At 41.3% G+C, this 27,004-nt stretch overlaps 1 protein-coding gene, 1 non-coding gene and 1 pseudogene across 2 annotated transcripts in view; 1 reads left to right on the forward strand and 2 right to left on the reverse strand.

Annotated features, from left to right (window-relative positions):
• Positions 1 to 22,968, reverse strand: part of WWC2 (WW and C2 domain containing 2) — a 173,343-nt gene extending 150,375 nt beyond the window's left edge. Inside the window, exon 1 of the mRNA XM_012784991.3 lies at positions 22,453 to 22,968. Within this exon, the coding sequence (XP_012640445.3) occupies positions 22,453 to 22,583 (131 nt within the window). The 5' untranslated portion in view covers positions 22,584 to 22,968. The remainder of the gene's footprint in view (positions 1 to 22,452) is intronic.
• On the reverse strand, positions 18,469 to 18,633 carry LOC142876725 (U1 spliceosomal RNA). The gene has a single exon (XR_012923556.1). It is a non-coding gene; the product is annotated as a U1 spliceosomal RNA (small nuclear RNA).
• Positions 22,969 to 23,036: 68 nt separating the features above from the next.
• Positions 23,037 to 25,195, forward strand: LOC142876387 (uncharacterized; annotated as a pseudogene).
• The last annotated feature ends 1,809 nt before the right edge of the window (positions 25,196 to 27,004 follow it).

Genomic DNA, 27,004 nt, shown 5'->3' on the forward strand with positions numbered 1-27,004 from the left:
AAGAATAAAGCAGATAATCAGTGCCTTGTGGAAGCCAAGGAATGCCCACAATACTCACAGTAAGATCTGATCAGAACCAAAGTTTGCATACCTTTAAGAAATTGTTCTGCCCTAAAGGCCAAAAGAGACTCCTTTTGTTTGGCATAAAAACCCAGCCAAACAGAATTTTAATAATTTTTAAAGGTATTTAAGAATAAAGAAGAGTGCCACATCAAACAAGGCAACAGCAGTAGAGGCCGCAACTGTATACTTACATTTTCAGGCAAAAGAAGAACAGATGCTGAAAGTGGAGAAAAAGGCCAGAGACAAAAAACACAAAAGCCCTGCACTCACTGAATGGGAAGGAGGGGCTATGCTGTAATACAGAATGGATCGATTCTGCAGCTGATACAAGAGATCAAATGACTGCAGAGCTAGGTCTATCATAAGAGCCATCAAAGATATGGATTCTAGCCTTCTCTAGTCAAAGGCCAAGAGTATTCAAATGGTTAAACTAAATTTAATGAGAAAAAGCACATCTGCATAGTACTTGGAAAGAATAAGTACACAGATATTTGATGGATTGGTACACATCGATTCGCCTAACCTGTGTATTATCAAGACTTACAAGGGGCAGCTACACAAATTCTTGGCATCAGCAGTGATGAGAAACACAACACCTTGTAAGGCAGCCCGTGCATTTTTCAACAACTGAAGAATTAGATTATGCCTCATTATAAGGAAAAAATGCAGGCTTTCTTGTACTTGTGTCCACTGGTACTGTCTCTCCTACAAATGGGGTCTAATCTTTCACATGACAAACCTTCAAATAATTAAGATTATTGCAAGTAGGTATCCATGTTTCTATTTGTTAGGCAGTCTTGGTTTATGCCCATCATCCCAGCATAAGTATTAATAGTGCTCTCTTCCACTCTCAAAGAGTCCTGGTTTGGGGCGATAAGGTAAGAGAGACACCACTCCCCATAAAATATTCTCTTCTTCAGCATGAGCCTTTCACCAGCCATTACTCCTATGACATGATTTCCAGTCCCTTCACCATTCCCTAAGCCCTTAGCTCTGAATGAGTTGCAGGTAACTGATATCCCTAAACCAAATGCAACATTCCAGATATAGTGTCATAGGAAAAAGCAGAATTTATTTTTCTGGTCATATAAGATCACCTCAGCATTTTCTGACATCAGGTCACATTCTTTACTCATGTTGAGCCCAAATTATCAATTAAAAAGTTTAAGTCATTTCCCTTTATTCTCTCACCAGACAATATGGTACTTATGTAACAGATCACTCAATTACTAATATGCCTAACGGCTACTTAGTTCATATTTCAGCATGTTCTTCATAAGAATGTTATAGATTACGTATATCTTGTTCAGATATACTATATCTATTGCACGAGACTGTGTTGGACATGTTACTCTGGAGGTGACATCTGGATGCCAATCTCTGAAAACAGCTAGAGGACAAGGACAGAAATACAGTTACCTACTCAATAAACACAGTTTCTCACATGTGCGAAGCACTGTGCTGGTACATGGCCCCCACCTACCCAGAGTTCTAGAAAACACCCAAGGGATTAGAAGAAGACCCAATCAAAAGCCGAGTAGGGAGTCAAAGATTAAGGTCGGGAGCAGGAGGATGTTTACAGCAAGAGCCAAGGAGAGAGAGATTTTGAAGGGGAAAGAGTCAAAGACAACCATGAGCCTGAGTCATGGCACCTGCAGTGGTGCAAGGATCACTGGAAAGCAGAACTGGTTTGCAAAGGAGAGGTAGTAAGTTTGGCCTTGAACATGTTAAATAATGGGAAATTATACCCCTGATGACTTGAAGGTTAAATGTATAAAATAATTCCTTTAAAAAACTACAAGGGGAAAAAAAGATTAATATTTTCATAATCTTCACACAGAGAAGGCCTTTCTAGGAATTACATAAAACCCAGAAGCATAAGAAGAAAAAGAATGGGAAATTTGACTGATTAAATAAAAATTCATGTTCATGCTACAACATGGATAGACCTAGAGGACATTATGCTAAGTAAAATAAGCCAGATACAGAAAGAAAAATATTGCATGATCTCACTTATATGTGGAATCTTTTTTTAAAATAGGTCACATATACAGAGATAGAGAATAAAACAGTGTTTATCAGGGGTGTAAGTATGGGGTAGGAAATAGGGAGAGGTAGGTCCAAGGATACAAAGTAGCAGATGTACAAGATGAACAAGTCTAGAGACCCAATGTACAATAGGATTTTTGCTAAATGAGACTGTAGCTGCTCTTGCCATTTAAAAAAAAGGTAACTTTGTGAAATGACAGATATGTTAATTTGCTTCACTATAGTAACTATTTTACTATCTATATATATATATCTCATAACCTTAAATATATACAATAAATTCAAAACATCATAAAACTCCATAAAATATAAATAGAAAACGTGTATGTAGCTCATGACAAAGGGCCAACTGTTCTAATTATTTAAATAAAAATTATTTGACTTATTTAAATAAAATTTGTTTAGATTTCTTTGACTTATTTAAATAAAATTTGTTTCGATTTGACTTATTTAAATAAAATGTGTTTAAATTTATTTGACTTATTTAAATAAACAATTTTCCAAGGAAGCAATGAAAAGAATCCAATCTAAAAAGAAATGTCCGTTAAGACACTGAGGTTCTCCACCCATCCCACGTGCATCAGATCAGGAAAGATATGAAGATCGAAGATCCCAGAATCAGTAAAGTTGTGAGGAAACAAGCATTCTCAAACATCGCTGGTGCAAATGGACACACTGTGTGATGGCAAAACTGACACTATCTATCTATTAAAAAGTATAAAGGTATATACCAGCAATTTCGTGTCTAGAAATTTATCCTACAAAAAAGCCTGCACCCTGAAGGAGCCAAACCAAAAAAAATTTGAGCATCCACACCACAGTAATAGATTATCAACCACAATGACAACAAATGGATACATATAAATAAGTGATAATGGAAGGCTCTTCCGTACACTACAATGATGACTAATAAAAGTGGAGAGAATGGCAAAGACAGAAAGTCGACGTTTTGCAACCTACATAGTAAAGACTGGAGCAGACAAAATTCATCAGTGGATGCTAAATCTAAGGAGGAGGTCTGATGCGGAACAGAATTTTTACACACTCAAATGTTTTCCCGTAGACTGACTGTTAGTTACAAGGTTTAAAACTAGTCCCTAACACAGTGGAGAAGCAAGGCAACACCTTGACTCAGCAGTGTCATCAAGGAGGAGGAGAAGGACGTGGTGCCTCTGGATGTGCTACAGGAAAAAGACACATTTTAGGCATATTCTGGCAGGGATGTATCGTCTAAAACCTAAACATGAGGCGGCGCACGACAAACCAATCCACACTGAGGACGATGCTATGAAACAACGGACCTGCACCCTTCAGAAATGTTGGAGTCATGACACAAAGACAGACTGATGACACATGTTCCAGATTAAAGGAAACTAGAGAGACCTGAGGCCGAGAGAAAGCTGGAGAGGGAGAATTTGTCTGATAAATTTGCAGGTCATGGATTATGGGGAAGAGGGCTAGGACTCCCAATGGGCAGAATGGAGAACCTAAAATACAAATCAGCATTATTCCACAGACACTGAAAAAACCACTGACTCCGAGTAGAGAAAGCTGATGTCACACTCTGAAGGAAGTCCACCGTGACGTGAGCATGGGAGTCACATAACTAGTTGTGTCACTTAAGCACCCATTTAAACCACAAAGTTTAGAGACAGTTTGTTATACAACAATAAATAAAGATTATAAAAATACATACACACATTCAACCCTGCACCTAATTCAAAATGCAACTAATCCTAGAGTGAAGTCAATAATAGAGAATTTTGGCACAGCATTCTTCTTCCTTCTGACAATTCTTTTCCCATTCTAATGGATTAAAAATAAACTAGTGTGTACATACATAGGCCATGGAAAACTTTCCTAATCACAGTTATTCTTCTCGTTCACTCAAGTAGGTTTGATGTAAAAGCTAATCCATCCTTGGATCTGAAAGTAAAACAATATGTAAGTTTTGGAAAGTTCAAAGGAACCTCTAGTTCCACTTCACCTATGAGAGCTCCTCTGCTATTCCTAAGAAACCTCCCTAGTTTTATTTGCCATGAAAATGACAACAGTTGGGTAGGAAGAATGTCACAAATCTTCCACCCAGGTCACATCTGGAAACAAGTTGTGGGCACCTGAGGAGCCCCGTATTACCTGCTAGGCTGGGAAGACCCAGACATAATCGCGGCTGAAAGCCTTCTCCGCCATACTAGCACCCCAGACGACTAAGCTTAGGAATGAGCTCCCGGTGACAACCATACCTGCATATGCAACCCTGGAAGAGCAGAGCTGACATTATCTCTCGAACAACCCATAACCATAACTGGTTCTCACCCAGTTCTGTCAGCAGTGGACAGAAGTTACCTGAATACACAAGGTAGTGGTTTCTTAGTTACTCTGAGGGTAAACAGGCTCAGAGAGAGAGTGTCTTTGCACAAGCAGGAAAGAGTGGACAAGTGGGGAAACTGAAAAGGGCCAGGACCAGGTGAGGTGAGCCAGGGTTCTGGGGCACGAAATTCAAGGGGGTGCTCATTGTAGGGTCCTGGCATGCTGATCTTGTAAGTGCATAAGCAGCAGAGTTAAGTGCCTCCTTAAACTGCGCGCCCTGGGCCTCTCCTTAGTGATGTGCCTTACCTCACCCTAGTCTAGCCATGTGTGTGAACAAGGCCAACACCTCTCACCTCACCAACTGTGTGCATTCATTACAGTCGTAAAGGCCTTTGATGGCCATGCAGCCAAGAGTGTGGGACGTTACTTCTCCCCTCTAATCTGAAATTAGAATTCAGATTAGATAGGAATGAGCATGAATCTTTCTTAAACACTAAGATACATAAAACACCTATGGAAAGGAGTAAACTCAAACAAGGACTGCACAGAGTTTTCTACTTTGATATTAAAACAAGTCCTAAAAAGTTCATACTGAGTTGAGTATGAAAAGTTTTCAATAGGTTTAATGTTGAATGGGGGCAGAAGAGAGCGAGAAAACTAGACAATATTATAAAAATTTACTCCTAGTATTAGATAATGTAATGCCAAACTAAATCTCTTTTTCATTTTCCTTCACAACTTAAGACAATCAAACAAGTATTTGACTGAAGGAAAGAATTCTTCACATTTTTTCCACTAATAATAGCATTTTCAAAAAAATTTTTAACGTTCATTTTTATAAAATGATAGCAACAAATTTACTGAAAATCTTACAATAATTATAAAATAGTTCTTTATAGGCAACGATAGCTACAATACCAAAACAGAAGAGTTGCCAGGGAACACCATGTATAGTTGGAAATGTTTGTCAGATAATTTGAATTCAGCACCTGAAAGCAGACTCATGGTGCCCTGGAACTGTGAGTCATTTGCAATCCAACTGGTAAAATCTGAGGATGTACCTACATCTTCACCCCAAGAAACATGCCTCGTTTGATGTAAGAGCTTCAGCACTCAGCCACCACCGGCATAAAGAAGCCGGGAAGGAAAGACTGGAACTCCAGCCCAGCCCTACCCCAGGACGGTCCCATACTCACTAAAAGCAGCCCTTACACCCCATGTCATTTCACACGCCATGGCAGGGGTGCAGCGCTGGGATCATTTCCGCACTTGGGACAATTTCTTTGGCCACACGTTCCAGCAGAAAAATTTAGTGTGTCTACTAGTCATTTCTATGCTTTTGTGCAGGAGTTTGGGCTACCACAGAGTCTAAGTTCTGAATAAAGAAGAATTCAAAACTGAAAACTGATGAGTACAAAATAACAATGAAATCACAATATATCAGAAGATCTGATACAATTAAAGCAGTGATCAGTGATCAAAAGAATATTCATAGCTTTAAATGCTAGTAACAATAATGAAAATAAATTAAGCATAACTTAAATTTGATAATTTGTCAAAAAATGAAAAGCAAAGCAGAAAGAAGAATAAAGACAAAAGCAAGAAGTACTGAATTAGAAAAACAGTAGTTAATAGTAATAAATCCAAGAGCTGGTTACTTTAAGAAAAAATACCCAAATAACTGAGCAATTAGGTAACCTAGAGAGGAAAAAAAAAAGGAAAAAGCACAAATACATGAAGTAATAAGTGAAAACAGGAAAACCACCACAGATATAGTAGAAAGAAACAGAACATTAAGGGATTATCTTCTCCAATAAATTTGAAAACACTGATTTTTTTTCCAGGAAAATAAATATAAACCACCAAACTGATCCCTGAAGACAGGAAAATCAGCCATAAATATACCAAAACAGTTATCCAAGAACAAGCAATCCTCTCCCACAAAAAGTATGAGATCAAATAAGCTATGTGAACTCTACCAAACTGTAAGGAACATACAATTAATTCCAATGATACTTGAACTGTTCCAGAACATGAAAAAAATGAAAGCTTCAAATTCTTTTTAGGAAGTCAGCATAACATTACAACCCAAATCTGATAAACAGAGCATCAGAAGAAGAGGGAGGGAAATAAAGAACTAAACTACTCTCACTAATATTTATGTAAAAATTCTAAATAAAATATTAACAAATAGAATCCAGCAATGTATTTTTTAAATAACCAAGTAGGCTTCATACCAAAATTCAAAATTAGGAAATCCATTAATAAAATTCATCATATTAGTATCTTAAAGCACAAAGTACCTCTACATAGTGAAAAGGCATGTAGAAGATTCAAAATGTATATTTAATATATATCAAAAAATACAGAGGTAAATGAACATCTATGTCTGTAATACCAAAATTTAGGAAATGATATTATGCTATTTTTACCTTCAAATTTAAAAATATAAAGAATTGTAGATAGATTTTAGGAACAACCCTCTTACACCCTTCCTTCCCCAGAAACAATTACTACCCTGATGTTGGAGTAGAGCATTCCTGTTTTTAAATCTTGACCACATATGCACATATCCATAAATGCTATATACTTTAGTCTTGTGGAATTTTTTTAATTGACATAAATGATACACTATATATATACTTCTGAAACTTGCTGTGTTTCTCTAAACATTGTCACTGAGATTTATCTGTGTTGATATGTGTAGGAAGATTCTAGTTCATTTATTTTAACTGCTGTATTGCAGTTATCTGCTATCTAGCACTCTTACATAAGTAAACCATAAAAATTGTTTAGTAAAATCCCTTACTGACAGACATTTATACTGTTACTAATTTTCTGTTTTTACAGATTATGCTACATGAACTTGCTTATACGCTCAAGATTTACAAGTGGGACCCTGAGCTTATAGGGACGCACATGTTTTAACCTGGCATGCATTGTGCCAATGGCTCTCCTAAGTGGCATTATCAATTTACACTTCCATCTACAGTAATAAAAGTTCCCATTTCCCCACAACCTCTCCACACACGATTTTATGAGGCCTGTTAATTTTGGTAAATCTGATGGAAATAAAATGATATTTCATTGGAGTTTTATTCTACATTTCCCTTACTATGAATGAAATTGAGATCTTTCCATATATTCATTGATCATTCTGTTTTCTTCTGAGAAATGGCTATTATTTTTTACTCCATGTTCTTCTTTCTTATTTACTTATTAAAATACAGATATTTGTTTGTTCAGGGTACTAATTTTTTATTGGTTATATGCAAATTTTATCTCACTTTTTGTCTCTTGTCATGTCACAGTTGTAAATCCAAAATCTGAAATGTTCCAAAATCTGAAACTTCTTGAACACCAACATGACACTCAAAGGAAATGCTCACTGGAGCATTTCGGATTTTGGATTATTGGATTAGGGTTGTTTAACTGGTAAGTATACAATGTAAATATTCCAAAATCCAAAAAAAATTGAAATCTGAAAGACTTCTGGGTCCCAAATATTTTGGATAAGGGATATTCAATGTGTCTCAGGGCAACAATGATCAATTTCATTATTTTCCTCCACAAGGTTACTTTTTAAATGTTTTATTTGTTGACATCCAACTTACACCAGAGGAGCTTAAAAGAATTTCCCCAAAAATGAAGACAAGGTAAAATTAAATAACATTTAATATAAATGAAAATTTAGGAAAAATGATTTCAAACAAATGCTTGTATATTCCACTATTTAGTTATAAATTTGAAATATCTGAACTCTCTTTTCTCTGTAAAGAGGGTTATTTAAGTTTTTTAAAAAAACAGTAAAGTACGCACATAATCATTTCAAGCAGCCCAAAAAGTAATTCCATAAAATTCAAGTCTTTTCCTTAACTTACAGTCTTCCTCCCCAGAAGTAACCAACTAATAAAGGTTCCTTGTTCAAAATGCTTTTAGTTCACAAATGTCAGAATGGGTAAACATGCATGTGTGTGTGCGTGTTTTAACCCAAGCATAATCACAGTAGAGATCTTTGTATCTCAGCACCCACACATCTTTCTTTGCTATCAATTCACAGTATTGCTTTCTATGTGTCGTGATTTATTTAACATGAATAGGGTGTTTTTCCCCAAAATGTATATGTATACCCTTTCTTGAAAATGTTAAAATAACTGGCTGTCCGACTGATTCCTCATTTTCCTCTTCAAGGGCAAAAAAGGAAAACTAGCTTTCCTGTTTCTTCAGTCCCTAAATTATTAATTAACTTAGAAGGATTTAACCATAAAGTAGCAAAAACATCCTTTCTGTACACTTTGTAAAGGTAACTTTTCATCTTTATAGCTAGGACATCACTTCTGACAACTTGATGAAACCAGATGCTTAAATGACTGTCATCTCCATTGTGCCTTTCCTTAAAGCTCACCACAAATTTACATTCCGTGGGTGAATTATGAACCATACATTATAACTATCACTATCGATATATATCAGAATAAAGAAGCTGGGTATTAAAGACTAAACAAGAACTGAAAACAGTGGAAAGAAAATGAACTTAGTATATGCATGGTCTTCCAGGATTTATACATAAAAACTTTCCTTAATAAATTAAATGAATATCCACCTCAAATACTACATGTTCATTTTAAGTTCCCACACATAATCCAGAGTATCATACTAAAATTATAACTGTTTTTAAAACTGATATCTTAACAAAAAATAATAAAATCCAATTTAAATTTTTAAAATTAAAAATAAGAACTTTGTTTTTTAAAAAAATCACTTTTTTCTGACATACATGGGCAAAGTGCTTGGTTATATAGAGAAGCCCACATGAAGAGAAGCCCGACACCCACTCCTGAAGGTAGGGTTTGTTCTCAAGAGTAAGCTGGGGAAGAGAGACTGCAAGAAGAGGACAAAGGGTGTCTCTTCAGTGAGTTCTGTATTCTCAGAAGAAGAATTAATTATACTATCACTATTAATCCCTAAACCGGGCTGTCCCAGGACCCCATGTCTTTAGCTGGGGAATTGGCTCCCTAGTCCAGCCAGATTCCTAGTGCCCTTCTGGGGAGGGATTCACGGAAATCTGTCAAGCAGGGCTCCAGGGCAGGGCCAGGGCTCCTGATTCTCACTCAAACGGGCCAACCTGTGTCCTTCACTGCCACCAAGTTAGGTCAAAACTGCTGGCTTAAATAGCACAAAGGAGTATAATCAAAATCACATAACGGAATCAAGTAATGAGTCTAAGGCATCACCAGGAGTCAGTAAAATTTTTACTGGAGTAGGGTGGAAAGCAATGGAACAAATAACATCAGGACAAAAGAAGTCTTTAAGAATGAGACAGAGTGTTGTACAGGGCAGAAGAGAGACAAGGCTTAAAAAAAAAAGTTAGGATATTTCAGATAAATCATGGCCTTTCTATGCAAACCACTATACACAGCTTCTCTTTGGCCACAATAGTAAACCCAGTCAGACGACTAACTAAAAGGACTCAACGCTTGGCTGCTTGGCTACAGGGCTGCGGCCCTGTCAGTAACATCTTTCCTCATTTGAATAGTATTTTAGGAATGTTCTGTCAATGTGTCTGATAATTATTCACTTCATTCTTCTCTTCACCCAGATAATTATGGCCAAAGTAATCATTTATTTTATAGGCAGAACGCTCACAAGACTAAATGTTTACTTTTTATAATCTTTTAAAATTCATATATTTGTCCACATTTCCTAAAAAAACAACAACAAGGAAAGTTAATTTTAACAACTGTTGCTCATAGCAACACAGAACAAAAGATTTGTCACATGCATAATCTAGGCATTTAGTTAAAATTCACAAACTTGGATCTCAAACCAAGTCAAAAGTAGAAATATGTAAGAAAACTGGATGCCCAAACAGAATGGGATATACAATTCACTGTTCAACTACTACAAAGACAAAAAAGATCAACAACCTGTGACAGGATAAAGCATGTACAAATGAAAAGATTCCTCTTTGACCACCATTTTAGTGACTGCTTATATACTTTCAGGTAAGTTTCATGACGTAGGTAAACCAAACAAAAATACATCACATTCCCTCTGAGTGTCTATCTTTTCCTAATTATGAATGTTCTTCACCCTGAATCCAAATCTAAGCAGTTTAGAGCAAACTACAACGTGGCAATTTACTGAGGGAGATTATTTTTTTTTCCCCAAGATTTAGGCTCAACTACAAGACTCAAGGTAAAAAAGATTCCCAATCAGGGTCTGTAGTTTACACCTTTGTAGTGATACCCAGGCTTTCTCACACAGTAGATCAACGACCAGGGTTTAAATCAACCAGAAAGCACTACAGGGGGCTCAGCCTTTATCCCTCTGGCAATTCTCCACCCTTCATAGTCAGCTCACCTGTCCTCAAACAAGGGCAGGGCATGGAGGGGTGCAGGTAAGTGGCATACTTGGAAAGGAGATGTGCCACAGAAGCCTGGATTGGGAGGAGGCTGTGGTACAAGGTCAACCGGTTTTTAGAGCCAGAAGACAGGGATGAAAAGGATTTACAGCATATTAGATCTCAGCCTCTAGAAGAACATAAAACACTGGAATTAAAGCAGAAGTGCCAGAATCAAATTAGGCTTTATTTGAGCAACCCATATGCACAAGGCATTGTGTTTTGTGTCCTGTGAGGGGGCATAAACAAATAATATCATGTATGATTTAACTAAATGAAGCCTAAAACCTAGTTTGGGAAAATAAATACATTCTGAAAAAAAAAAAAATAGTACTTCAATTTGAGGAGTCGAAACACAATACACATTTAGTTTTAATACAGATGCGGCCAGACGTGGTGGCTCACACCTGTAATCCCACACTTTGGGAGGCTGAGGTGGGAAGACTGCTTGAGGCCAGGAGTTCAAGACCAGCCTGGTCAACATAGCAAGACCCATCTCTACAAAAAATTAAAAATTTAGCTGGATGTAGTGATGTGCCCCTGTAGTCCCTGCTACTCAGGAGGCTGAGGCAAGAGGATCACTTGAGCTCAGGAGTTTGAGGTTACAGAGAGCTATGATAATGTCAATGCACTCCAGCCTGGGAAACGAGCAAGACTGTCTCTTAAAAAAAAAAAAAAAAAAACACAGATGCTAAAAACAAGTACCATAAGAATAAAGGTACTGGAGCCAGGCGCACCTTTGCCTGCTAGTGACTCAGGAAGCTAAGGCAGGATGGCTTGAGGCCAGGAGTTTGAGATCAGCCTGGGCAACACAGTGAAACTTCATCTCTAAAAATATTGAAAAAAAAAAAGTAAGGTTAGGGCTCTAGAAGATTATGTGTGGCTAAACTGTTTAGGGAAGCTTCAAGTGATAATACTTCATTCAGCTAAATCCTGAAGGGAGCCACGATTACCAAATCCAAGATAGCAGGCCAAAGGACCTTCTCAACAGTAGTGACAGTATGTAGTTAAACACATGGCTTTGAAGTCAGACAGACACGGCTGAGTTCTGCTACCACTTAACAGCTTTGTGCCCTTAGCGAAGTCACTTAACCTCTTAAGCCTCAGTTTCCTAAAATGGGGAGAATAATGGTACCTCTCAAAAGTTTCATTTATTCAATAAATAATTATTAAGAGCTTGCACAGAGCTGAGCAATGGAATACAACAGTGAACAAGACAGACACAGTACCTGCCCTTGTTTAGCTTGAGATAACAAGTGAAGGGCTCAATAATTGGTACTTATCATCATTTGCTTCACTGCTATCATCTTTAGCACAGTGGTGGAAAGCATAAAATTATGTTCCAGTGAAAACAAATCATCTTAGCTGGAACAAGATTTCACAAAATATACTGGCATGCCTCAAAGCTCAGTCCTGGGATCCTGGGACATTTTCTTTCCCTCTCTTTCCAGAAATCTCATCCCATTCCAACAACTTTGTATGCTATCTATGTATACCAAAATTTAGTATATCCAGTTCTGAGCTGTCTCCTAAACTCCAGACTCTCTATCCAGCTGTCTACTAGATATCTCCATTTGTAAGTCTTAATAGACATCTCACACCTATAAATCTGAAATAGAATTCCAGATTACCAATCCAACTGTATGTTAACCAACTATATTCCTCCCTTGGTCTTTCCCAATCAGTAAATCAGCAAATCCTTGATTCTTTTCCTCATGCCTCACACATCCAAATCATGAGCAAGTTCTTTCATCTTTATCTAAAACACATACGCCAAATCCATTCACTGCTCCCCATTGCCAAAGCCATTATTCTAGACCAATCTCTGATTGTTCCTCACCTAGACTATCTCACTGCAAAAGCATCTACTACATTTCCTTTTCCGTAGAGCAGTGATCTCTTTTAAGAATGAATTAAGACCCTATTGCGCACACATAAGTGCACACACCCATAGGCACCACCATATCTCCCTTCAACTTAAAACTCCACAGTAGCTCCCAAACACCATTAAAATGTTGATGGTCTACAAGACACACATGATTGGACCTCTTTCTACCTCTCTGCCTCATCTCATAAGACCTTCCTCCCTCTGTCTGTACATCACAATCACACCAGCCACCTTGCAGTTCCTTGAACACACCAAGCTCCCTGGCGCGTTAGGAAGGCACAGCCAAACAGAACTTTCTGCACTGATGGAAATGATCTGTATCTGCACATGTGGCTACTGAGCACTTAAAATATGGCTAGTGAGACTGCGGAACTAAATTATTCACTTAATTTTGATTAAATTTAAATAGCCACATACTCGCAGAAGCTATCATCCTGCAAGGCACAGCTAGGGCTTCTACCCAGCCTTTTCTTCTGCGTGGACTATTCTTCCCTCAGAGCTTCACATGGGTGGCTCTTATCCTCATGTCACCTCCTCAGAAAGGCCTTTCCTGACCACCCAACCCAAAGTAGTTCCTGCTGATACCGTTATCACTTCACCTTATTTATTTTATCACAGCACATTTACTACTGCCTTTATAATTCGTTTGCCTTCCACAAACTAGAATATAAAATCCATGAAAGTAGAGTCCTTACCTATTTCATTCAATGCTGTGTCCCCAAAATATGTATGTGCTTGGCATATGGTGTTTCCAATAAATGTTTGATGAATGATCAAACAGTACTGTAAATAAGGAATTTACAGTACTGATCTCTATATGTCAACAGTCACCTCTGTTGTTCACATTCAGAACTGGTGGCCAACACAACCCAGGCCACACTAGAAAGAAACACTGCACATGCTGAAGCAGCAACTTTCACACCAAAGGAAAGCCTCTTTGCCTCCAAATCCTGGCATACTCGTTTTTACAAAAATACCAGGGACGTGTACTTAGTTTAAAATGACAATTCTCATAATCTAAATAATGTCTACATTTCTTTAAAATTAAATTTCCTACTTCTATTCCCAGTGAAACCAAAGTACATTAGATGTACGCCTCTATTCAAATTCTCCACTGGAACTGTTGTAACCCATCATAAGAATGGTTCCCAAAGCACAACTCTGTGAGCCCACAACTGCCCCATCTCCTGCTTCATTTTGGAACCAGGATTTCTTTACTGACATCGTGGCTAACAGTACAGGAAAAATTATTCACGGAGCAAAAAAATTTTGGCTCTACACAGTAGCCTTTGGGACACCCTTGACTGTGACAGGTGTACATTTGCACAGTAAGGATAATATACAGAATTATTTTCTCCTTAAGCATCATCTACTTTGTGATTTTATAAATATCAATATGCCACAGGAAAGTCAAAATTTATATTAAAACATAATACTATAATATTTATGTTTCCAACAGTAAACTGTAAACAAACTATGGTACCTCCAAAAATTCATTTTTGCCTGTTTTTCTCATGTGCCTATGTACAATTTTTTTAAGAATCATCTAATGATGCCTGGTATCTAGTCACTGGCTGACTAGATCATGGTTGAACTGTCTCCATACCACAAAAACAATTTCTACTTCAGGCCCTGCCATGGCAAAGCCAGGTTCCCAAAGAAGTCCCTTGGTTTCTTGTTAAAATAAATATGAAGTTTACAGTATCAGCAGGCAGCTACATTTGACTGGGGGCCCACAAACTCACTCCCATCTTAAGAGTAACGAACCTGTCTAGACTACCATGAGGTGCAGCCACTTCAAAGAATGGGTTTGAAAAACTTTAAATAACATGCTGCATTTCATTATAAGAAAAGTAACATGAGATGCAGGACAACTCCTCAAATTCAGCATTCATGTCTGATACACCTTTATACTACACAGTACTCAAAGAGTTCAAATTATTGGTGACATCAATGATCAATGATCACTGACAAACATGCCATTTTATCATAAAAGATTAATATTTCCTTTAAATGTTATGCAAAATATTTTAAAGACTTCATCATCTTACTTTACATTAGAGGTTCCCAAACTTTTTCAGTAAAGGGCCCAAAAAGTAAACATTTTGGGCTTTGTGGGCCACCTTCAGTCTCTGTCTGAACATATTCTTATTTTTGTCTGTTTGTGTACAACCCTGTCATGGTGTAAGACCCATTCTTAGCTGGAGGGCTATACAAAATGAGGCTGCAGGCCAGGACTTGGCCCTTGGGCCACAGTTTGCCCACCCCTGTTTTTCATATAAACAAAAAAGCCCATAATTATATAGTATGGTTGCAATTTGACTAAAGAAAACACTTCCAACTGTTTTGTGTGATTTTTCTTTGTAACTTTTTTAAAATAAACTTTTTTTGAGAACGGTTTTAGATTTATAGAAAAAATGCAAAGTCAGTATGGAGAGTTGCCATATATCTCACTTAGTTTCCCCTATTAGGATGTTATATTTATTAAATTTAATGAACCAATATTATTGATGATTAACTAAAATCCATACTTTATTCAGATTTCCTTAGTTTTTACCTAATGTGCTTTTCCTGTTACAGGATCCCACCCAGGTTAACCACATTACATTTAATCATGGCATCTCCTTAGGCTCCTCTTGGCCATGACAGTTTCTCAGACTTTCCTTATTTTTGAGGACCTTGACAGTTTTGAGGCATACTGATCAGACATTCTGCAGAATGCCACTTTACTGGGATCTCGTAGGTGTTTTTCTCAAAATTAGGCTGGATTTCTTATGTTTCTGGAGAAAGACCACAAAGATAAAATGCCATTGTCATGCACCATATCAAAGGTTTATTAACATGACTTATCAATACTGATGTTTACCTTGATTGACTGAGGCAGTGTGTCAAGTTTCCTCCAACTATTTTTTTTTAAATCAGTTAACAAAAATGGATTTAGTTCTTAGCATAAAAACCTAAAAGAAATAGGTTTAAACACCAAATCATTTTGAATAAGCTAATATATAAATACACCACACATTATGATTCCTTATCTACATGACTCATATCAATGCCTCATAAAACATATCACATTTGACACGAAGACAAAAGTTAATATGCACTTTGCCAGTATATTCTATTGTTCATTCAACTGTTTTCCCCAAGTATTTAGGAAGAATGTACTCATTACGCTGAATTAAAGGGACATAGAGAAAATGTAACAAGACAATACTCAAAACCGTCTTCACCTTTCGAAGAATGATTATTCACAATAGATTGTAAGCGAGCTGGGCCAGGATCAAATCCTATCCATCTTCGGATCTCCCAGAGTCTAGGGTACCCAGCTGGTTGATATACTAAAAACTATTGATTAATTTATTTCCACAATGTTAGTGTTAAAATCATTCAAAGCAATCAGATATGGGGGGAAAGGAAGAGCAATGTAACTAAAAAGAACTTCTACTTTCTCCCGCTGAATTTTTTCTTAATCAAGTAACAGAGTACACAAAAAGATCGGGAGAATAGCAATGGCTATAAAAGGCTGGAATAAATGGGAAAGGCCTGGGTCAAATTAAGGCTATCAAAACATTCTGAAGGGGGAAATGCAAATCAACACAATAAGATACTACCTCACAACCACTAGAAAAGCTTTTTTAAAAAAGAAGTGTTGGTGAGAAGGTGAAGAAACCTGAACACTCATACGTTGCTGGTGAGAATATAAAATGGTGCAGCCACCATGGAGAAGTCTGGGGATTCCTCAGAAAGTTAACAATGTAAATGATGTATCAGCGGCAACTTCACTTCTAGATATAGATATAAACCAGAAAGTGTACAGGGATGTTCAGCAGCATTATTCATAATAGTCAAAAAGTGGAAACAAGCCAAATCCACATCAGCTGAAGAATGTATAAACAAAACATGATATGTCCACACAACTGAATATCATTAAGTCATAAAAAAGGATGAAGCCAGGCTTGGGAGGCTGAGGTGGGAGGATCACTTGAACACAGGAGTTCAAATCCATCCTGGGCAACAGAGTGAGACTCCACCTCCGAAAAAATAAAACAAAATAAATTTAAAAAAGGATGAAGTAGTACTGATAAATTCCATGACATGGAAGAACCCTGAAAACATTATGGTAAATGAAAAAAGCCAGACAGAAAAGACACATATTATTCTATTTATATAAAATGTACAGAATAGACAAACCCAGAGATAAAAAGTTGATTAGTGGCTGCAAAAGGCTTCAGGGGTGGGAGGAGAATGGAAAGCGAGTTCTTAATGGGCATGGATGGGGCTTATTTTAGGGGGAATAAAAATGTTCAGGAATTACACAGTGGTTATGGTTGCATAACATTATAAATTTACTAAAAACCACTGAATTGTACACTTCAAAATAACTAAAATGAATTTTGTGCTATGTAATTTTTTTATCTCAATAAAAAATAAATAATTGGAAAAAAACACTGAAGACATTGGAAAACATTCTGTACCTATATTTTGATAAATCCCTTTTAACCCACAACTTGTATATATACTGTGCCTTTAAAAAATCTCTTTCCTATTCTACATTCTTCTGTGGTCATTTTCCAAATAACAGGAGTTTCAGAAATGAAGAAATTAGTCCAAAATTCTAACAAGAGGTCAGTTCACCCAATTTCAATCAAGTTCACAGGACCATAGCATACTGACTCAGGCCCTATCTCAAGGAATTGACATGACAGTGTATTAGGGATAACACTGTCTTCTGTAATTTGAACAACTCCTGTATCAACAAGAAGCCCCTAGTCATGCTTCTCTATAGGGACAGCCTCATTTGACTATAAACATTTACTTGAAACAAGCAAGCAAGACCCACTGACCAGGCAGTGCTGGGCCTGCAGTGGCTTCTACACTTTTCCTCATACACCAGGACTTCCTCCCATTAGAGTTACATACCAGCTTGCCTGAAGGCCACATGTCACCATGGCTAACTATGTAGCTGAAACTTAAGGATGTGCAGCTCAAAACAAATAACATATTTATAAATAATAGTTTTTCTTGAAAAAGTAATTATTGTCCTGAGTCCTCCAACAAAATTAAAACTGCAAACTATAGACTATGAAAGTCACTAAAGAAATCTTAGCCATTCTATCTATGCTCAATCATATGCTCACTCCAGCAAGCATTATAGCAAACTGTGTTGAAAAGAAGAAATATTTCTCTGGGAATTTTTGGAAGACAGCATAGTTTAGTTTAAATTAGTGCTTCCTGGAGTGATTTTTTTTAAATCCTCTTTTAACAACCTCTCCACACTTTAGATACTATAAATCACTCAAATAACTCACTGTAACCACTTGGCACCCAAACTGAGCCTGCTGGAGAGGAACAATTCCCAGCAATCTATGACAATGGCAGTTGTGATCAAAACCATCAGGGCTCATTTTGGTTTTTTCTCGCTCTTACGAGTAATTCACAAATTTATATTAGTACTCAAAATGTATCAGCTCAATTCTCTCATTATTTTTAAACTAATTGGAAAATCAATTGTCTCTGTTGGTGGCTATGGGTTTATTTTTTGAAAGCTCATTGATAAGAAATTGGAAGTAAGAGTAGCTCAACTAATATTCTTTCAGTAATTTAACAAACTGACTTGGTTGACTGACCTAACCAACATTTATTTAACATCCTTAACCATGTTCAAAAGGCTAAGAAAAGCAATAACAAGCAATGAGGACTCTTGAGGAGTTTACATTCTAGTAGTGGGTTGACAGAAATTACTGATTTTTTTTTTCAGGGGAGAGCGAGAACACAGTCCCCCACTACCACAAACTATGCAGTCGAGTTTCCCATATTTGAGGAAATCGCAGGGGTCAGCACACCCGGAGTGCAATGGATAAGCCTCCCCCTGGGAAAACCACCTTCGTGATCATGGTATCTCCCCTGCCGGGTTAAGTATGAAATTACTTATTCTGACTTTGTATGAAAGACAATACGGAGTTTCTCCTAAGGTAATCACGTGCCACCAAGGGGATGTGGAGAGCTGAAAGCCAGCCCTGACCTCAATGGTATCCCCAGCTGGCACCCTTTCCTCCTCACTCTCACCCCCACCCCCCAAGATTCTTTCTCTTCAATTAGAAGGTACAGGTTGCTCAACACCTGACCCTGGCCATAAGCCACAGATTAGGGTCTATCAGTAAGCTTTAACATAAAGTCACTTTGTGTGGCGGTAAATCTTTTAGGTTATCTCTTGGTAACATTCAATCCAAGTATAGCAAATGAGCAAAATCCTACTGGGAGTTCGTAAAATCACTCACCCTGTCTCTGATGTCTGCCCACCTCAGCCCTCTAACCCTCCAATAGGCAATGAATCCATCCCATCTTCTTGTCCTTTGTTGAATGCAGTTTTTTTTTTTTTTAAAGCACCAGACCATCTGGCCAAGATCTATGGCCCACCATAAACACCAATTGGTGTGGTCAAGGGGTGTCCCTGGTGAGCAAAATAAGGGGTGAATGAGGCGGTAAACCTGCAAAAGAACACTCTTGGGGAGGGGAACAAGGAATCAGGACGGGGTGATTTCCCCAAGATTAGACTGGTTATCAGCCTGAAAAATAAACACTGGTCAAAGAGGTTCTGCTCCTCCATGAACTCCACCTAAGGACCCCTGAACATGCCCAGGAGTCAAGGCAGTTTAGAGGAATGATTAAGGACACAGGTTCTAGACTCGAACTGTCTCGCTTCAAATCCTGGCTCACACTTCATGGCAACTTGTCTGACTCAATTTTCTCATCTATAACTGGAAGATAACAATAGCACTTGCCTCAAGGACTAATAGGAGAATAAAACAAGATCACAGTGAAAGAGCTTAGCAGTGGCTAGCACACAGAGTAAATACTGTGTGCTAGTATCCCTACTAAACAGAGTAAATACTGTATGTGCTAGTATCCCTACTATGTTCAGGGATCAGTGTAGTGTTAAATGCCAACACTACACCACTATTTGGCTGGACCCTAACTTGGAGCCCACAAACATCCCTATGAAGTAGATGGATGGTATTATCTTCATTTTAGAGTTTAAAAATGGAGGTTTATGGAGGGATTCAGAAACTCATCTAAACTTAGTTAATAAGAGGTGGAGCAATAAAAGCTTCGATCGTGTCCCAGCAAAGTTTGCATTATGTCATCTTCCTCCAAAAGCTTGAATATATTTTAAAATAATGGTGCAGTATTCTAGCATCACTACTTGTTGAATGAAATTATGTTCAATTATGTAAAATCCCCCACCTTCCCACAACTAAATCAGTATAATTATCTATAAAATCAGAAATACTTGACAAATTCTGATAGACTATCAGAAACACAAAATTCTTTTTCTTAACAGAATAACATAACAAATGACTGGGCAAATCATCCTGACCATTCTAATTAAATGGCTTTAATAGTTCAAAAGTACTGTAGACCCATAGTATATCAAGCCATTTTTCTTTCAGGATTTGTAATTTGATCCTGCAGAAGAATCCACACACCACACACTCCTATTGGCCTATGTAATATCTTTCTTTCCATAGGTTTCATAAGTGTGTATCAAAGTTGACAAAAGTTAACAGTTACTACAAATACCCTCCCTCATTGTGGCTTAAGCTATTATATTTAGGAAGACTTAAATTTCCTAAAGTCACTTAATTTCCCTGAAAACAAAATCAAATTTAAACTGAATATATCATGGCAACTCTGATCTCAGAGTATCTTTTAAAACTCTAAAACTGAGATCTAGAAATATTTATAATTAGTCAAATTTATAGTTCCAAATACTTAAAGACCTAACAGCTTAAAGGAAAACTGAAGTAATAATAAGGCACTTTACTCAAAACTATTTGTCCCCATCAAATGAACTGGTTACCCAGTTTCCTGAAAACAGAATTCACAATAATTGCTAATCCATTACGAGTCTAAAATAAAGGACATGCTTGACCTGTGAAAGAGGTAGTGATATGGATAAGCCAAATCTCATAATTTTACTTCACTTTCCATCAGCTTGACCCAGGCATACATATTTTTGTAATCCTTTTTGGTAAGCACGAAAGAGGATATACTATACATAATAAAACATGTAAACTTGGCAGAAGAGAACCCAATATGCCTAAATATTTCAAGAATTTATTGCAATTTCAATAACCTGAAACACCAAGTATCAGAAAGCGGAAAGAATTACCATGCAACTGTAAAAGTCAAATATTTATACAGGTGTCTTAAAAGCCACTGTTGGGTGTACACCATCAGCACTGACATTTACTATCTGTTAAGTAGTTTCAAAGTGCAATGGCATAAGTCAAATAACTGGCTTGGAGTGTGAAGTTTATGACAACAACTAGTATGTCTGGAGAGGCTGTGAAGGTGTGATGCTTGTCATAACTTTCATCAGGTCAGCAACAGGCTGCCAGGCTGTGGCAAGACAGAACCCTCCGCACAGGTGCCTTTTTAGGAGGGAAACCTAAACCCATACCGTCATGGATAATTGAACAAGGACTGTTCCATAAATTTATAATGTCATTTATGACTTTCTTGTAACTGCTTTTTAATAGCTTTCAATTTTAGGACAAAAGTAACAGAATATAAAACAGGAAACTGTTTCAGCTTCAAATTGAGAAAAAGGGGAATGTTTAATAGAAGCACCTAAAAAAGGTTATAAATCCCTAAGGCCACATTCCATAAACAGCTGCAAAGAATTTTCAGAAATGACAAAAAATCCACTTGTGGGAGTTATCCCTGATGATATATTATTTAAATTTACGATTAGCAATACCTCTTATTATTCTTATAATAATTCTAACAAATGTTCCTTTAAGGGTAAAAAGAAAGATGGGATAGAGGTACATTTGTGAACCTTCAGCTAAACTTCAGCTCCTGAATTTCAGAGACAATTTTGTTATGTTTCTCCTCTTCATCTCCAGGCGGGAATAAAGTGTGTGTGTGTTGAGAACTAAAAGAAACAAACGAGGCTAAGCTCAAGTCAGAGTTCCTCAATACCCAATTCATTTCACCACTTCTTACTTCCAAACAGAATCTGCCTGCGTTCAGGATCTGCGAGTCAGTTCAAGTTTTCAGGTGAGGACTAACAATAGGTAGTAAAACCTCAAAACAAGCGTTTCTAAAATCTGAGGGGCAAAGCCAGTTACACCCGCTCCCGGGGCCCAGCGCTCCCTTCCCTGCTCGGGACCCCCGGCCCGGCTGGGGCGCTCCGGTCCAGAACGTGCGGTCGAGACTTGGAAGCCCAGGACGGCCTGGGAGATGCCACAGGTGGCCGGGGCGGCTGGTTCCCCACCTTGCGCAGGCCTGCGAGGCCCAGCCCATCCACGCCTCCCAGAGGCCGAACGTGCCCTCCAGCCTCCATTTGGCCAACTTTGGGAGGCGGCGAGCCTGGGGCAGGGCCCAGGTGGCCCCTCTAGGTCCGTTAACCGGACGTGGCGCGCCAGTCCGGGCACCAGTTCCACCTTCCCTCGGCGCCGGGAGCGTCCGCAAGTCCCGCAGGGGCGTGGGGAAGGGGTGGGCAGAGGGGCCCTGGGAGGGGCGGCTCCAACGGGCCCCTCCGTGGCGCCTCGCCGGCGGGCGCTGCCCCGCCCAGGGCGACGGCCCCGCGCCTCCGTCCCGGACCCCTCGGGCGCCCCGGGGGCGGCTACGCCCCACGCCCCCAACGCCGCGGGCGTCGCCGCCCGGCCGGGTCTCCCGGACAACAGCCGCCGCCGCGCGTCCCAGGCTGGTCCCGCGGCCCGGCGCCCACCTGTCCCGGGGGTCGATCCAGCTGGTCCTCCTGGTGTTGTGGTCGATGTAGAAGACCTTGCCGTCGTAGTCCCTGGCCTCCTCCCAGCCCCGGGGTAGCGGCAGCTGACCGCTCCCGGCCCTCCTAGGCATGGTCGGCGGCCTCGCCGGCGAGCGGCGCCTCCATAGGGACCGGGCGCTGGACGCGGGACGCGGCGGGAACGCGGCTGCCCGGCCCGGCCGCTGCCCCTGACGCGGCGCCGGCGAGGGGCCGCGGGGCGCGGCGGGACCGCGCGCGGGAGGCGCCTCAGGAAGCCCTGCTCTCGGCCCCGCCGGGGCTCAGTCCACCATGTCTGCGTCGGAGCAGGCGGTCGAACCCTCCTCCTCCTCCTCGCCGCCGCCGCCGCTGCCTCCGCCTCTTCCTCCTCCTCCCCGGCCCCCTGTGGCCGCCGAGGGTCGCGGCGCGCAGGCTGCCCGTGCCGCCGCCGTCTGGGCTCGGATCCGGGAAGCTCGGCGGAGCGGCGGCCGCGGCGGCGACGGGCCTCCTCATTTGCATGCGATTAGCATGCGCCCCGCCCCGCCGCCCCGCCCGCGCGGCTCATCAGCATGCACATTCCTCGCCGCCGCATTCCTGGGCTTAACCCCGCCGCTGCCGGGCCGCCGCGCGAGCCCGCGGCGGGGGAGGGGAGCCGGGAGCCGGGGGCCAGGTGGGAGGGAGGAGGGAGGAAGGCGGGCGAAGGAATGCGCGGCTCCCTCCCTCCGCTCGACCCCACTCGTCTCCCTACGGCCGAACGCCCGGGGCTTTCAGTTTGGGGACCGGGAACACTGCAAGAAAAAAGTCTCCTCCACCTTCTCCAGCTCTTTCCGTCTTCTAGGGAAACCACAGGACTTTCGAGAGGAAAGGGGTGGGGGAGCTCTCCTCGGAGGAAAAGTCCCAGCGAGCAGGGAGGGCGCCGAGGCTCCCCCGCGCGGCGCCCGGAGCCCCTCGGAGCCCCGCGGCGGCTCGGGCCGCGCGAGAGTGTGAAAGCACCGAAAGCGCAGGAAGCGCGTCCGTGGCACGTCCAGGGCGGCGTCGCCAAGGGGCCTCTGCGGGGCGCCTGGTCCTGGGCGACCTCCGCGGGGACCGCGCGGCGGAAGGCGAAGGCGGGTCCGCGGTCCGAGGGCGCCGCAAGTCGCCGGCCCAGGGCCTGGCCAGGCCCCGAGAGGCGCCCGGGCCACCCCCGCCACGCGCGGGCCTGGGCGCGGAGACACCGCCGCGTCGAGGCGCTCGGGCTGCGGTCCCGGCGGCCACAGAGGGCGCCCTGCTCCGGCCTGCCCTGCTGGGGTCGGGACGGCCGCACGCGGACGCGGCCGACTCCCGGGCCCTTCCGTCCAGCCGCCCGCCGGGAGGTGCCCCACCCGAGCCCCGCCGGGGCCGGGAGGTGCGGGCGGCCACGCTGCGGCGAGCCCGCGCGGCCGGCCGGAGGCCACACTGTCCCAGGCCCCGGGTCCGCCCTGGACGGGACGCGGGTCGTCTCATTCCGCAAGCGTTTATTTATTCAGCAGCTACTACGTGCTGCTCGCCACTGAGGACGGCCGGACGTCGGGCTCCGGGCAGAACAATGCTCGGGGAAGCAGGACTGCCAGGGCCTGGACACAGCACTCGGAGTCCCCAGCCCTCAGCCCCCAAACTCCACTCCAACCAGGTCTACACCACCGTCCCCCATTCATATTCTTCCGGGTCACCCAGCAGCTTCTTTTAGAATACCAACATCCGCGGAAGGCCCTGGAGCTCAGTCATTCACCTCTGGGAGCGAACTCGCTCAACCCTGCTCCTGTGTAGTCACTCCCCACCTGGTGCAGGACTGAGCGCGGGCAGGGGCTCCGGGAGGCTTTGCGACGAGCTCCGCGTCCCGTCCCGGATCCTCAGCCCCGCGCGGGAGTCGAGTGAACGGCGGGTCCCTGCGGTGCGGAGCTGGCGCTGCGCGGTTTAGGGAGCAGCTGCCCCGGGGCTGGGGACGACGTTCGGTTGCCCAGACCGTCGGGCCTGGCGGGCAACCTCCAAGGTGGAGGAGGGTGGGACTGAGGAGTAAGGGCGGAGGCTCAGGCCTGGAACAACTTCACGGAGGGGACTGGGCCTGCCTTCTGGGCCAAGGGTCCTAAAAGAGGGAAAAGGGGCCGCATTGCACCTGGAGCAATCTAAGCGGGGAGCGGAAACTTTAAACCACCGCAAACTCTGGAGAAGTAGGAGCACCTGGAGCTAGCAGCATTGGCTGGAGGTGGGAAAGGAAGGCACTCCACAAAGTCGCTCACTTTGATTGTCTGTCTAGGTCTTCCTCTTCTACGCCCAGGCTTCTGGAAGCTAGGCTGTGCGCTTAGTGAAGCCCCCACCTCCGGATCTGCGTTCTGCCCCACTCCATTATCAGGAGGTGTTCACACAAGTCAAGCTTCGCCAGCTCCCAGTGGAATGAAACAAGGTTGGACTTTTGAATGCTGTGCAAAAGATGGGGCCTGTCTACAACTGATCTCTCACACTTCTGAGTGAACGTGCTTTGTTTTGGACTGCTGTAAGTTGGCCCACTTGCCTGGCCAAAATTTGCGTTGTGATATATTAATAACATCATTCAGGACCCAAACCAAACCTTGCTTCCTGGCTCCTCCCCACTCTCCCCCCCAAAAACAATTTGAAAACATTTATTATACTAAAATGTCTACATCCTATTATTTAAAAAAAAAAAAGTAGCACGCTTTGCTGTGGCCATAATTTGTTTCACTGGGATGAACTACTGCACAATACTTCTCAGTGTAATTTCATACTTGATAAGATTTAAGCTAAGTATTGTTACCTAAATTCTAAAACCAATGAGAAATCCAAAATAGCATACAGCATTAAATAGCATTTGTTGTTCCATAAATCTTCAGACTTCAAAAAGAAACTCAAATAGACAAACAAAACTCTAAAACAATTAGGAGAGGAACTCTCTTCTTCTTTCCCACTGATTGGCACTGGAAACACTTGGTTATACAAAAGCAGTTACAATGACAGAAAGGGGGTTGCTACTCTACAGCTTTTTTTGTTTTGATCAAGTTTGAACTCTGCTGTTCTGAGTTCACACAGTTTACATAGTAACATCCCTTTGGAGAATTCCTAATGGTCAAGACAATGAAATTTCTTTTATATTCATATATGTAAAAAGAAAATAAATATAAAGATTATCTCCATTTTAGAGATGGTTGCATTAAGATTTGATCTGGGCTCCAATTGATCTTGACAAAGAAAGATGGTGCTGTGCAGGATGCCAGATTACCCTAGCCTATGGAACCATGTACAAGCCACCAAAGAGTCTATTCTCTGGCCCTCAAAATTTTCTTTTCTCCTGACTTTACATTTTCTACAGTGCTAACAGTCTGTGGAAATGAGCCCCCATAAACAAAGCTCCCACATCAATGTCCAAATCCTAGGTGGCAGGAAAATTAGTGACATAAAAAATGGGAGTAGACAGTGAAAATTATTTCAAAAGATAATTTTGTTATATCCAAATTGAAAATATACAGCCGGGCATGCCTGTAGTTCCAGCTACTTGGGAGGCTGAGGCAAGAAGATAACTTAAGGCCAGGAGTTTGAGACCAGCCTGAGCAACATATCAAGACCTTATCTCTACAAAAAAATCTAAAAATTAGCCAGGCGTGGTGGTGAGCACCTGTAGTCCCAGCTACTTGAGAGGCGGAAGGATCACTTAAGCCCAGCAAGTTTGAAGTTGCTGTCAGCTATGATAACACTATTGCACTCTTACCCAGGCAACAGAGCTAGACCCAGTCTCTCTCTCTCTCTCTCTCTCTCTCTCTCTCTCTCTCTCTCTCTCTCTCTCTCTCTCTCTCTCTCTATGTATATATATATATATATGACTATTTAATATTTATGACTATTTAATATATATGACTATTTAATTTCCTCAAGATATGCAAGGATGCAATTAAAGGTTTTCCAATAAAACTTTTCAAAAAAAAAATATGCAAGGATGTTCACTGCAGCTGTTTGATAATAACAAAACTGGAAAAACCACCAGTGGCCATCAGTAAAGGATTGATTAAATGAATTATGAATTACCCATAGTCAGCAGGCATTTTATTAATAAAAGCATTAGATAAATATAAAATATATGTGCTGATAGGGAAAGATCTCCATGATATGTAAAGTTTTTAAAAAAAAGCAAGGTACCAAAAGACACTTGCTGGCTAACTTCAGTGGAGTTAGAATCCAGTTCTGAAGGTGGGGCCTATCATAAAGTGTGAAGAACACAGTCCTCTATACACTTCCTTCATGTCAAAGGAAGAACACAGAGAGTAAAGGAAGGAAGTTTTTATAAAGGATGTGTACTGTCAGGGAGGTCCCATCAAAGAAGTATACATGAAGTAACTGATGATTAGGAAAAGGGTTGGGGAGAGATGAGCGCAGACGTGATGCTGAAATAGGCCTGGCAGGGCATGTTTGAGGAAAGAAATGGGTGTGCAAAGTTCAAAGACGAAGCTGGCGTGAAAGAGCCCAAGACTGGCTGGAGCCATCTAGTTGGGAGCCTGTCATGATAGTGTATGTA

Source organism: Microcebus murinus, chromosome 15 (genome assembly GCF_040939455.1).
Source record: "Microcebus murinus isolate Inina chromosome 15, M.murinus_Inina_mat1.0, whole genome shotgun sequence".
NCBI classification, from domain to species: Eukaryota; Metazoa; Chordata; class Mammalia; order Primates; family Cheirogaleidae; genus Microcebus; species Microcebus murinus.